Here is an 11,052-nt window from a genome sequence, read left to right on the forward strand (position 1 = left end):
TACCAAAGTTGGTAGACAGTGCCAAAACCACGGAATCGAAAATGGCGCTTAAATTCGCGCACCTGATGTCCCCACTGCCGCATGGTGCGAACCACCACTCATGAGAAGGTCTCCGCTGCGCTGCTTTTGCTGTTTGCGTCAATGCAGCAACCCATCGAGCGCGTCACTATGACTTGACCCCTCTGATAACCGACGTCGCCAACGGCAAGCCTGCGTCCGTGTTGCATATGCTCTCCAGTCATGTTTGCATTGCGGTGGATGCCAATTCGAGCTACTTGAGCAATCATGCACAATCAATGCGCCGAAGAGAGCGAGACGCTGATTCTTTGCACCGGGTCAGCAGGCAGGCAGTGCAAGCTCAAGTGGTCGCAGCACTGGTCATTCGCGATGCGGTAGGCGATGCGATCAACCGTCCGCAAGCAGCGGTGAAGCCTGGTCCATGGCCGGGCAGGCGCGCCGCAGGCGAAGCGCTCTCGCGGGGCCTTGCGTCGTCCCACCTCGAGCCCTCGGGAGTAGTCGGTCAGCTGGGCAAAGCTGCACATGTGGCCGCCGATGGCCCCATATAGCATGATAGTGCCGTCGACCTCCTGTTGTCCAGCACGGTAGCGGTTCACGCCGTCGACGAGTTGGAACTGTGTGGACCGCCACGGCGCCGGCTGTGGTGTGGGCGACGGTTCTGCGGGCGGCAGTGCTGTCGCCGTGCACTTGTGCCGGGACCGCTTCTTCTTCTTCTGACTATTGCCGTGGTCGCTGCTGTCGCTGCTCATGTGCAAGCCGCGAGGTGTGTAGCCAGCCAGATCCAGCTGCGCAACGCGAGCGGAGCGAGCGAAGCGCCAGGACGAAGCGCACGGCGCCCGTCCCTTTGTAACGCTTCACGCGCGTCGCTGAGGCGTGCTGTGAAGGGCTCGCGTGATCGCGAGCATCGCACAACATCGCCATTTATCGCATTTTATCGCCAAATATCGCGCGGTATCGCGGTTGCGATATTGTGAAAAATTCCCTCTAGGGCAGGGCTTCCCCCGTCACCGTTTGTCACCAGCTCAATCAGGGTGGTACCCAGCAGGTAGAGGAGGACTGCCCCAGCCCCGGCACGGTAGACCCGGCTAGTGAGAAGGGCTGCAAGACCGTCATAAGCGAGGCCCACGGCGATCGACCAGAGGAATAACGTGAACTCGATCGTAGTGTAGGCCCAGCCCATCAGAGAATCGAGGCCACTGGCCTCTGCTCCCGCCTGGGATCGCCCATTGCGACCCAGAGCTAAGAGAGACATCGCGAAAACCGCGCCAATAAGTTGCTGCCGATAAGTTCGCCCAACGGCGGCGCGGCGTGCAATAATTGCAAATAGGAAACCGCGCCAGACCGGCGGCGCCGAAGTGGAACGGCGCCTCGCACGGCGGACACCAGCAATATTAATAATTGACTTGAGCCGCCATGGTAGGACGCCGCCCTGAATGATGACGGCAAAGCAACCCGAATAATAATTGCCATTGCTCCCTCAGTGTAAACGACTGTGAATACCGAACTCCCCCATTCACACCTAGTCACCGTGGCCCAACTGGGGTCAAGCCTGCAGCGAAGCCGCTTTTGAAAGCGCGAAACAATCTCGTCCTACCTCCCACCGGCCCCACCGGCTTTTCGTCGCCCATGCTCGGTCTCGACTTGAGTGCCGCTCGACTGGCCGATGAAGAGCGACCCGTACGACGCGCACTTGTCGTCCTCCCTCCTCGCCACATGACGGCCGCCCCCCGACACCAACAGTCGCGCTCCGCACGCCTTCAAGGTCAGCTGCGGCCAAGCGACGATTGGCTCGCTCCGATCGCTGGGCGCGGTCACTCACCGGCCCATCACCCGCCTGCCGATCACCTGTCCGCCTCGCCGCGCGCGGGCCGCTCGCCTGCTCGCCACTGCCGCCGCGCGTCCCCGCGCCGCCACGCTTCCCTGTGCACCTGACCGCGCTCGAGCAGCGCAGACGGCGCGCGCTCTAGCAGACAGAGCAGCGGCCGCCCAGGCGGTCGCTGCTCCGCCCCGTCCGAATCCGTCCGCCCGCGCGTGCCGCTGCCGCCGCCGCCGCCGCCACCGCCGCCGCGCGTCCCCGCGCCGCCACGCTTCCCTGTGCACCTGACCGCGCTCGAGCAGCGCAGACGGCGCGCGCTCTGGCAGACAGAGCAGCGGCCGCCCAGGCGGTCGCTGCTCCGCCCCGTCCGAATCCGTCCGCCCGCGCGTGCTGCTGCCGCCGCCGCCGCCGCTCCACCCGGTGCCCGTGTGTCGTGAGTGAGAGTTGCTTTGTGTATGTGTGTATGTCGTATATGTGTGTGCAGTGTGGACTTGTGTCACACTTGAGCCTCGATCTATGATTAATAGACCGGGCTCGGGTTTGGATGGTAGCGGGGGGCCCCGCCGGAGGCTGGTTACTGATTTGTTGATTGTTGATGTCCACCCCGCCGCGCCGCCGCTCGCGCCGCCTCGCCTCCGCCGACGCCGACGCGCCCTCGCCAAGCACGCCGCCGCCCGCCCGCCTCCTCGACCTCCCCACAGAGCTCCTCGTGCGCGTCTTCTCCCGCTGCGACCGCCCCGCCGACATCGCTCGCGTCGCGGCCGTCTCGCTGCTCTTCCACGCCTCACTCGCGGTGGAGGCCATCCGCTTGTGGGCGCAAGAGCGCGGCTTTGAGCTGCCGGCGCAGCCGGAGGGCGAGGGCTGCCCCGTGCGGTGGCTGTGCTTTGTGGCACTGCTGCACGAGGCCAACCCGCCGGCGAGGGTGGCGGCAGGCTGTTGGCACAGCCTCTTTATCGTCGGCGAGGGGCGGCTCTCGTCGTGCGGAACGGCTGAGAACTGGATTCCGGGACTGCTCGGTCACGGCGAGGGCGTGACGCGGCTCAACACGCCGACCCGCCTCCCTTCCCCGCTGAGCGGTGAGCGCGCCGTGAGCGTGTCGGCTGGAGTATTCCACAGCCTCGCCCTCACCAGCAGCGGCGCCGTTTGGAGCTGGGGCAATGGAGGCTCGGGCGTGGGCGCGCTGGGCCATGGCGACGAGCAGGACCAGTGGCAGCCGACGAAGGTCGAGGCCTTGGCGGGCCAGAGCGTCGTCGCTATCTCGGCTGGAGGGGCTCACAGCCTTGCCCTCACCGCCGGTGGCGCCGTCTGGAGCTGGGGCGGTGGATACTTTGGCAAGCTGGGCCACGGCGACGAGCAGCGCCAGCTGCTGCCGAGGACGATCGCGGCCTTGGCTGGCCAGCGCGTCGTCGCCGTGTCGGCTGGAGGCGACCACAGCCTCGCCCTCACCGCCGATGGCGCCGTCTGGAGCTGGGGCTATGGTCACCATGGCCGGCTGGGCCACGGCGACCAGCAGCACCAGTCGCTGCCCAAGAAGATCGTGGCCTTTGCTGCCCAGCGTGTCGTCGCCGTGTCGGCGGGAGGTGCCGGTAGCCTCGCCATCACCGCCGACGGCGCCGTTTGGAGCTGGGGCGGTGGAGACGAAGGCCAGCTGGGCCACGGCGACCGGCAGCACCAGCAACTGCCCAAGAAGGTCGAGGTGTTGGCGCAGCGCGTCGTCGCCGTGTGGGCGGGAAGCAGCCACAGCATCGCCCTCACCGCCAACGGAGCTGTCTGGAGCTGGGGCAATGGAAGCTATGGCAAGCTCGGCCACGGCGACATGCAGGGGCAACTGCTGCCCAAGAAGGTCGAGGCCATGGCTGGCCAGCGCGTCATCGCCGTGTCGGCTGGATGGCAGCACAGCCTCGCCACCACCGCCGACGGCGCCGTCTGGAGCTGGGGCGAGGGCGAGACCGGCCGCCTAGGCCACGGAGAGGACCTGTCGGACCAGATGCTGCCCAAGAAGGTCGAGGCGTGGGTCTGAACAAGCGGGCCGTTCCGAAGCGCGCGAGTCTTTGTTGACGACGCGTGTTGAGTCTCGCCGCGCAGAGTCGAGCGCAGAGTTGCCCCGCGTCACGCCCCCGGGCGCGTTTCGTTGTGTCATCTTGATTCCCAACTCCGCAAACTTCTGATTGACTTAGTTTTATATCTGAACTTTAAAGCACTCCATCGCCTCCCCGTTTTTATGGCGGGGTGTCTCCTCCTGGGAGATGTTTTTGTGTGTGCCAGTCCGCGCCAGTCCGCGCCCTTGTCGTGCCAGTGTGCGTGGAAATTTTTTTCATAGACGAGACGCCGTAGCGCGCTGCCATGGTGGCCGCTGCCTTGGGCAGTGGCCACGGTGGCCGACCCAGGGCTCCTACGCGGCTACAGCCGCGCGCGACCGCTGCCGCTGGCACCGGTCGCGAGGACTCTGGCTCGGCATGCGCGCCACCGGCCGGTGGGCCGCGCTCCGCAGAACGACGCCTGGATGCAAAAGGCATCCCGGGCACGCTTCAGCAGAGCTCGGCCGGCCGGCCGCCGCGATGGGGCGGCGAGCACCTGGAGGCCCCTCCTGGCGCTGCTGCTTCAGCTCGACCGCCGGGCGCACCGCGAGGCGAGCAGCTGCGAGGCGAGCAGCTGCGAGGCGAGCAGCTGCGAGGCGAGCAGCTGCGAGGCGAGCAGCTGCGAGGCGAGCAGCTGCCAGGCGAGCAGCTGCCAGGCGAGCAGCTGCCAGGCGAGCAGCTGCCAGGCGAGCAGCTGCCAGGCGAGCAGCTGCCAGGCGAGCAGCTGCCAGGCGAGCAGCTGCCAGGCGAGCAGCTGCCAGGCGAGCAGCTGCCAGGCGAGCAGCTGCCAGGCGAGCAGCTGCCAGGCGAGCAGCTGCCAGGCGAGCAGCTGCCAGGCGAGCAGCTGCCAGGCGAGCAGCTGCCAGGCGAGCAGCTGCCAGGCGAGCAGCTGCCAGGCGAGCAGCTGCCAGGCGAGCAGCTGCCAGGCGAGCAGCTGCCAGGCGAGCAGCTGCCAGGCGAGCAGCTGCCAGGCGACCTGCTGCGAGGCGACGTCTGCCGCCGCGCTGGCCACCCGCTTCCTTGCCAGCCCCTTCTCACTCTCGAGGAGGAGCTCTGCGACGTGCTTGGCGTCAGTCTGGACGACGCCGACGTGGTTGTCCTCCGGGAGGCCCTTCGGCGGGTGGGGAACCAGAGCGAGCTGCGGCGGGCGGGGCCGCGAGGCGGCGGCGAGTGGCGGAGCGTCATGCGATCAACGAGGCGAAGGCGGAGCCGAGGTTCCGCTTCTTCCCTCACGGGCTGGCGCCGGCTGCGGAGCTGCTTCCCCTGGCCCAGTTCTCGTCCACCAACGAGTTCTTGCACCAGGCGCAGCGACGGTACACCTCTGGCGTGCACCATGCTAACTGGCTCGACCTTGCCAAGGAGCTTACCGACGAGGCGCTTCGCAGCGGCGGCCGCAAGGCGCCCTCCAAAGGCAACAAGGTCGGAAGACGCAAGAACCACAAATGCTGGCGAGAGGCGATCCGTTTTGTCGCCGTCAGCCAACCAGGGGCCGGCGCCTTCCTCAACGCCATCCCCATGCGTGATGACATGAAGATGGAGTCCTGGGCGATGCGCGTCACCGTCCAGCGCCGCCTTGGGCTCCCCCTTGATGTCGCCTGCCAGGCGGTGGAGGCAGGCAAGAGGGCACCCAGCGGCCAGCTACACGACGTCCTTGGCGACGCCGCGATGGTTAACCCTCGGTCAAAGCATGCTACAAGACACAAATTTCTACTCAAACGTTTGGTCAAATGCCTCCGCTCGGCGTGGGGCATGATCATCGAGATGGAGCCGACCGCACACCTCAGTTACAGTAATCCAAAACAACCTGACGTGGCGGCGGCAAACATCGGCAGGGGGCACAGGCGCCTCGTTGCCGATTTGAAGCTCACGAGCTCGCTTGCGAGCACGGGCAAGGGCACGGCCGGCGACGGAGAGCTCGGCTGGAAGGGGGCCTACGTGCGCTTTGGCAACACGGAGACCGGGCTGCTCAAGTTGGTCAAAGGGCGCGGCAAGTGGTCTCCGTCGGAAGCGATGGCAGCGGCGGTGGCGGGGGAGGAGGAGGAGGCCGAGGAGGAGGGGGAGGAGGGGGAGGAGGAGGATGCCCCCAAGGGAAAGCTCACGGAGCAGCCTGGCGATTACCCCTTTGCGCGGCAGCAGGATTGCGATCTACGTTTGTTTGATTTTGAGGCTTTCGGAGGCTTTGGAAAGGAGGTTCGCAGCACCCTGAGGGAGGCGGCGAACCAGCTGAGCAATAAACTTTCGCACGCTCAGCACCTGGACGAGGTCACATGGACCACCAAGAACTGGCACGGGCTGCAGATGCAGCGCTTGTCTGTCGTCCTCCACACCGCCGTGGCGTGGCAGACGGTGAACGAGCTAGCGTGCGGGGAGAGCGGCATTGTGCATGGTGCGGAGTGCATTGCCGTTCTTAACGGAGTCGCTTAGGCGGCTCCGGTGGTGAGCCTGTGTGTGTGCCAGTCCGCGCCAGTCTGTGCCCTTGTCGTGCCAGTGTGCTGTGAGAGAGGCTTGTATCTTAAGAATTCTTTCTGTGCACTTGCCGAGTCCGCGCAGCGAGCTTTTTACCTTCTCTGTCGGCGGCCTTGTCGAGCCAGTGTGCTGTGAGAGAGACTTGTGCACACTCGAGCAATGTCATCCTCGGACGCGGAAGTGGCTTGCTGCGCCAGCCAAGACGACGCGCCACTTCTCCGCCGCGTCGTCGCGCCGTCCCGCTCGCAGTGGGAGTGGATCACCTCGATCTGCTGCGCACTGTCCTACGCGTGCACCTACTATTGGCGCTACCCCGCGTTTGTGCTTCCTCCCGATGTGCTCGATGTGCCGGTGCGTGGCGGGTTTACCCTGCGGTCCTGCATATCCTTTGCCTTCATCGGCGGATTTGCGGCCGCAAAGCTGCCTGCGGCACACTTTGCATCGTCGCGGCTCTTCTTCCGCCACCGCCGCACGCTTCTCCTCTCCCTGATCACCTCGTCGATGCTCATCGAGGGCGCGGGCCTCGCGGCGCCGCATCCCGCCGCGAAGGTTGGCGCCGTCTTTGCCTCTGCCTTCCTCTCTTCTTTTCTCTGGGGTGAGTCTGCAGCACACATAGAGCTCTGCCAGCGCACGCCTCAGCGCAAGACTAGCACATTAACCTGCCCTCGGCGACACACTCTGCCCGCAGGGTGCATGCTCACCTACCTCGAGGGCCGCGTCACCACCGAGCGGCGGGCAGCCTCACGGTCGGGCGGATACCGTGAGGCGAGCTGTGGATCGTGGTGGCTCATCAATTAGGCACGTCGCCCTCGCCACGCTCTGCCTCATCTACGCCGGCAACGCGAGCCGCGGCGCGCTAGTAAGCAGCAGCAGCAGCAGCAGCAGCAGCAGCAGCAGCAGCAGCAGCAGCAGCAGCAGCAGCAGCAGCAGCAGCAGCAGCAGCAGCAGCAGCAGCAGCAGCAGCAGCAGCAGTGGCAGCAGCAGCAGTGGCAGCAGCAGGAGGAGGAGGACGAGGAGGACGAGGAGGAGGACGAGGAGGAGGACGAGTAAGAGGTCGAGGTGGAGGTGGAGACGCAGCAGCAGCAGCAGCAGCAGCCGCAGCAGCAGCAGCAGCAGCAGCAGCAGCAGCAGCAGCAGCAGCAGCAGCAGCAGTGGCAGCAGCAGCAGCAGCGGCAGCAGCAGTGGCAGCAGCAGTGGCAGCAGCAGAGGCAGCAGTGGCAGCAGTGGCAGCAGCAGTGTGCGTGCTCTCTCTCGCCTTATCACACGCCCACGCCACCGACATGAACATGTGCATGCACATGTGCATGTCATGTGCATGTGCATGTGCATGTGCATGTGCATGTGCATGTGCATGTGCATGTGCATGTGCATGTGCATGTGCATGTGCATGTGCATGTGCATGTGCATGTGCATGTGCATGTGCATGTGCATGTGCATGTGCATGTGCATGTGCATGTGCATGTGCATGTGCATGTCATGTGCATGTCCTCGTCGCACCCAGCTGACCCACTGCTCCCACCCAACCCCTCCCACCCCAGGCGCCGGCAGCGCCTTCCTCTCTGCGGGCGTGTCGCCGGCTGCGATGCCGCTCGCCGTCGGCGCGTGCGCGTGGACTCCGAGCGCCGCGCTCCTGCTGCTGCTCGACCGAGCGCCGCGACCGAGCGCCGCCGACGTCGCCGCCCGCACCGCTCGAAGGCCTATGGGCGGCGAGGCGAGGCGCGCGCGTCTCCCCCGCTCCTCCCCGCTATAGACAGACTGGAGAGCGTGAAGACACCAGGGTGACCAGCGACTGGACCCAGGGGTACGGGGTGGCACGCTAAGCGAGACGGAGAGACGGCCACACTGGGGTATGGGGCGGCACACGGACACACGGACACACAAACAAGACGATAGACACACAGACAAGACACATCCCCGCGCCGGGCGTGTTTCGGCGTGGCCTGCGACAGATCGACCGACATCGACCGACATCGACCGAGATGAGCGTGGCTCGCGACAGGCGCGCCTTTCTCCGGCGGTGGGCATGCGGCCTCGCGCCGCTCTGCGTTGCCTACGCCCTCCTCACTGGGGTGCGTTCGCTGCGCGACCTCTTCGCCGACCAGGTCCTCGCCTCGCACCCTCGCGACCGCCACAACCAACCCTTTCGACACCACCCCCAGCCTACCCTCCCCACCACCGCCTCCACCGATCCGGACGCCGCCTCCACCGGCGCCAGGGTGTCAACAGCGCCTCTTCACATGCCTCGTGCTGTGAACAGCTCTTCGCCGCCTCGCTCGGCGCCCCCGGCGGCGCGGCGCCCGGCTGGATCCTCTGGACCGCAGACCTGCCGGGCGCCCTCGTCTCCGCCGCGACTCTCGTCGCCTTTGGTCGTATCCGCGACTCTCACCGCGCGATGCAGGCGGTGCCGGTGCGCATCATCGCGGGCCGAAGGGCGTCTCTCCCACACCTTGCCGCCGCGAGCGTACAGGCGATGCTGTCTGTCATGATCGCAGCGACCTGCCTCGCCCTCGTCGCGACGGGCGCGTGGCAGCTGGGTCTGCTCGGAGGCGGCTCGTGGCAGCTGCTGCTGGGCACGGGCGTCTTCCTGTGCTCCGGACGACGGGGCGCCCCCTCTGCTGTGACTCGCGATTGGTCGACGCGCGGCGGGAGGCTGTCGTAGGTGCTACGCGACCATGGGGACGCCATTCTACGAGCGGTTGCTCGCCGCGACGCGCACCGAGGGCGCCGACATCCGCGCTCTTCATGTCTGCCCGTGGGCGCGGCCTGATCGGAATGCGCGTGGCATCTAGGCACAATCGCCCTCCTCGTTTTCCTCTCCGATTTCGGCGGCTATTTGGTGTCGCTCGCCCTGCTGCTGGCCAAGTCCCTCTCGGGCGTCGGCGGCGGCGCGGCGAGTGCGGCGGATCGCGCGCGTGAGGCGGAGGCGGCGCTTTCCCTCTTCATTCGCGTCCTTTGGGGCGCGGGCGGCGCGATGCTCGTGCTGCTGGTTGTCGCGAAGGTTGCCTTCGGCGTTTCGCTCAACTGGCGGGCGGACAGAGGACCGTGGCGTGAAGGCGATGAGGGGTCGTGTCACCGTGGAGTGGAGCGCCACGCCGCGTAAAAAATAGGTTATTACGAATATTACCAGGTTATTTACCACAGAAAACCGAGTGGCGAGTCTCGAGAACGAGGAGGCTACGTGCGTCACGCGTCAGAGACGTCTGGGCACCCGCCAGCGGACGGCTCTCTCGCGGTGCACGGGCGACATTACAGACTAAACAGATGAAATGCTGTCATTTGCTGCACGCGGTGAGGGCGATGGCAGCCAGGTAAAGCACAAACATGGATGCCACCAGCGCGGCGGTGCGGTAGCTGGCCCCGGCGAACTCGCGATAGTATACCAGCCCCCACAGACTGGCGACCATCGGCGCAGCCTGGCCGATTGCATACGAGAGCGCGAGACCGAGCTTGCTGCCGCTCAACAGGTTGGAGACAGTTCCGACTGCCCAGATAGCACCGCCCAACCAGCCCAGCGCGTGGTCGCGGGGGGAGAGCTTGGCGTAGGTGGCAAAGGTGGTGGGGCTACCGACGAGCGGCCACCGCATGAGACAGGCGCAAATTGCGGGCGACGTCAATAAGACTGCACTTGTGAAGAGGAAGGACGACCCGAGCGGCGCGAGGCATCCATCGCACGTGCCGTCGGGCGCGGTGCGCATGGCGAATGCGTTGAGCGGGCTCCAACAAGCCATCAGCACGCCGCTCACCGCGCAAATGATGGTCGCGCCCGCGTTGCCGCCCAACCCGCCGCCGTTAACGCCGCCGCGTTCGGCTCGCCGCAAATGGCCGTCGCTGTGGGGCACTTCGCAAGAGTGCTCGAGCTCTGTCACGCCGTCCCTCTTCTGCCGCGAACCTCGGTGCTCACGATCGGCGAGAACCTGCACGACGATGGCGCAGAAGGCGGCGGCGACACCGCAAAAGAGCAGCGCGGGATAGCTAGTCGAGGCGGGGTCGATCCAAAACGTGAGGAGTGTGCCAAGCACAAGGGCAGTGCCGATGCCCACGGGGAAGGCTACGATTAGCCCTGCCAGGCTGACGCCGGAGACGAGCAGGACGTTTGCGAGGTTGAAGACTGCGCCGGCACCAAGCGCGGCCAGAACGTGCAAACCGCCGGCAGCAGCACCATCCTCAAAGAGGAAGACACGGCCGTCTCCAATTGTGATGAACACAACGGCAGCCGTCACGAAGACGCCGAGCGTGAAGTCGCAGTAGTAGAGTGCGAACGGTAGGTGGGTGGCTGCCTTGGCTGTGTTGGACCAGGTTCCCCAGCAGGCGAGGGACAGGAGGGCGAGCGCAAGCGCGCCGGCAGAGGAGGGCATCGCAGGCCACAACTTGCGGCGGCGGGCGCAATTCTGGCGCGGCACTCCCACGACTCACGGGGTCCCCTTGCCTCAGGGGGGCGAGGGAACCCGAGATGCTGGGGCGAGGCGCGAGCCTTGGCGAGCAGCGTTCAGCTGTTCCCACAGCAGGCTGGAAGTACCTCGCCAGGCGCAATTTCTGGGGTTTTCAGTTTTTTGCAGGTGCGGTTCTGTGACTGTGTCACTGTGACTGTGTGTGAGTGTGTTCACGATCCCTGAGGCTGAGCAGTGTCCCAGTGAGCTGACTGAGCCTCTCATTGCGCTTCAACAGAGTTGCTTT

At 65.9% G+C, this 11,052-nt stretch overlaps 3 protein-coding genes across 3 annotated transcripts; 1 reads left to right on the forward strand and 2 right to left on the reverse strand.

The window, feature by feature from the left end:
- Positions 1 to 4,435: 4,435 nt before the first annotated feature.
- Positions 4,436 to 5,247, reverse strand: EMIHUDRAFT_122022 (hypothetical protein; the record flags this gene model as incomplete). Its single annotated transcript, XM_005792142.1, has 2 exons — positions 4,436 to 5,050; positions 5,146 to 5,247. The coding sequence occupies 2 exons, from the start codon at positions 5,245 to 5,247 to the stop codon at positions 4,436 to 4,438; spliced, it is 717 nt and encodes a 238-aa protein (XP_005792199.1).
- Positions 5,248 to 5,661: 414 nt separating this feature from the next.
- EMIHUDRAFT_122023 (hypothetical protein) lies at positions 5,662 to 9,167 on the forward strand (the record flags this gene model as incomplete). The annotated part of the gene is made up of 10 exons (XM_005792143.1): positions 5,662 to 6,258; positions 6,628 to 6,973; positions 7,067 to 7,124; positions 7,177 to 7,237; positions 7,432 to 7,615; positions 7,917 to 7,980; positions 8,378 to 8,480; positions 8,636 to 8,785; positions 8,846 to 8,964; positions 9,038 to 9,167. 10 exons carry the CDS (start codon positions 5,662 to 5,664, stop codon positions 9,165 to 9,167), a joined length of 1,812 nt encoding a protein of 603 aa, XP_005792200.1.
- Positions 9,168 to 9,650: 483 nt separating this feature from the next.
- EMIHUDRAFT_251381 (hypothetical protein) lies at positions 9,651 to 10,733 on the reverse strand (the record flags this gene model as incomplete). Its single annotated transcript, XM_005792144.1, has 1 exon — positions 9,651 to 10,733. One exon carries the CDS (start codon positions 10,731 to 10,733, stop codon positions 9,651 to 9,653), a length of 1,083 nt encoding a protein of 360 aa, XP_005792201.1.
- Positions 10,734 to 11,052: the final 319 nt, after the last annotated feature.

Source organism: Emiliania huxleyi (genome assembly GCF_000372725.1).
Source record: "Emiliania huxleyi CCMP1516 unplaced genomic scaffold EMIHUscaffold_1090, whole genome shotgun sequence".
Classification (NCBI taxonomy): Eukaryota; Haptophyta; order Isochrysidales; family Noelaerhabdaceae; genus Emiliania; species Emiliania huxleyi.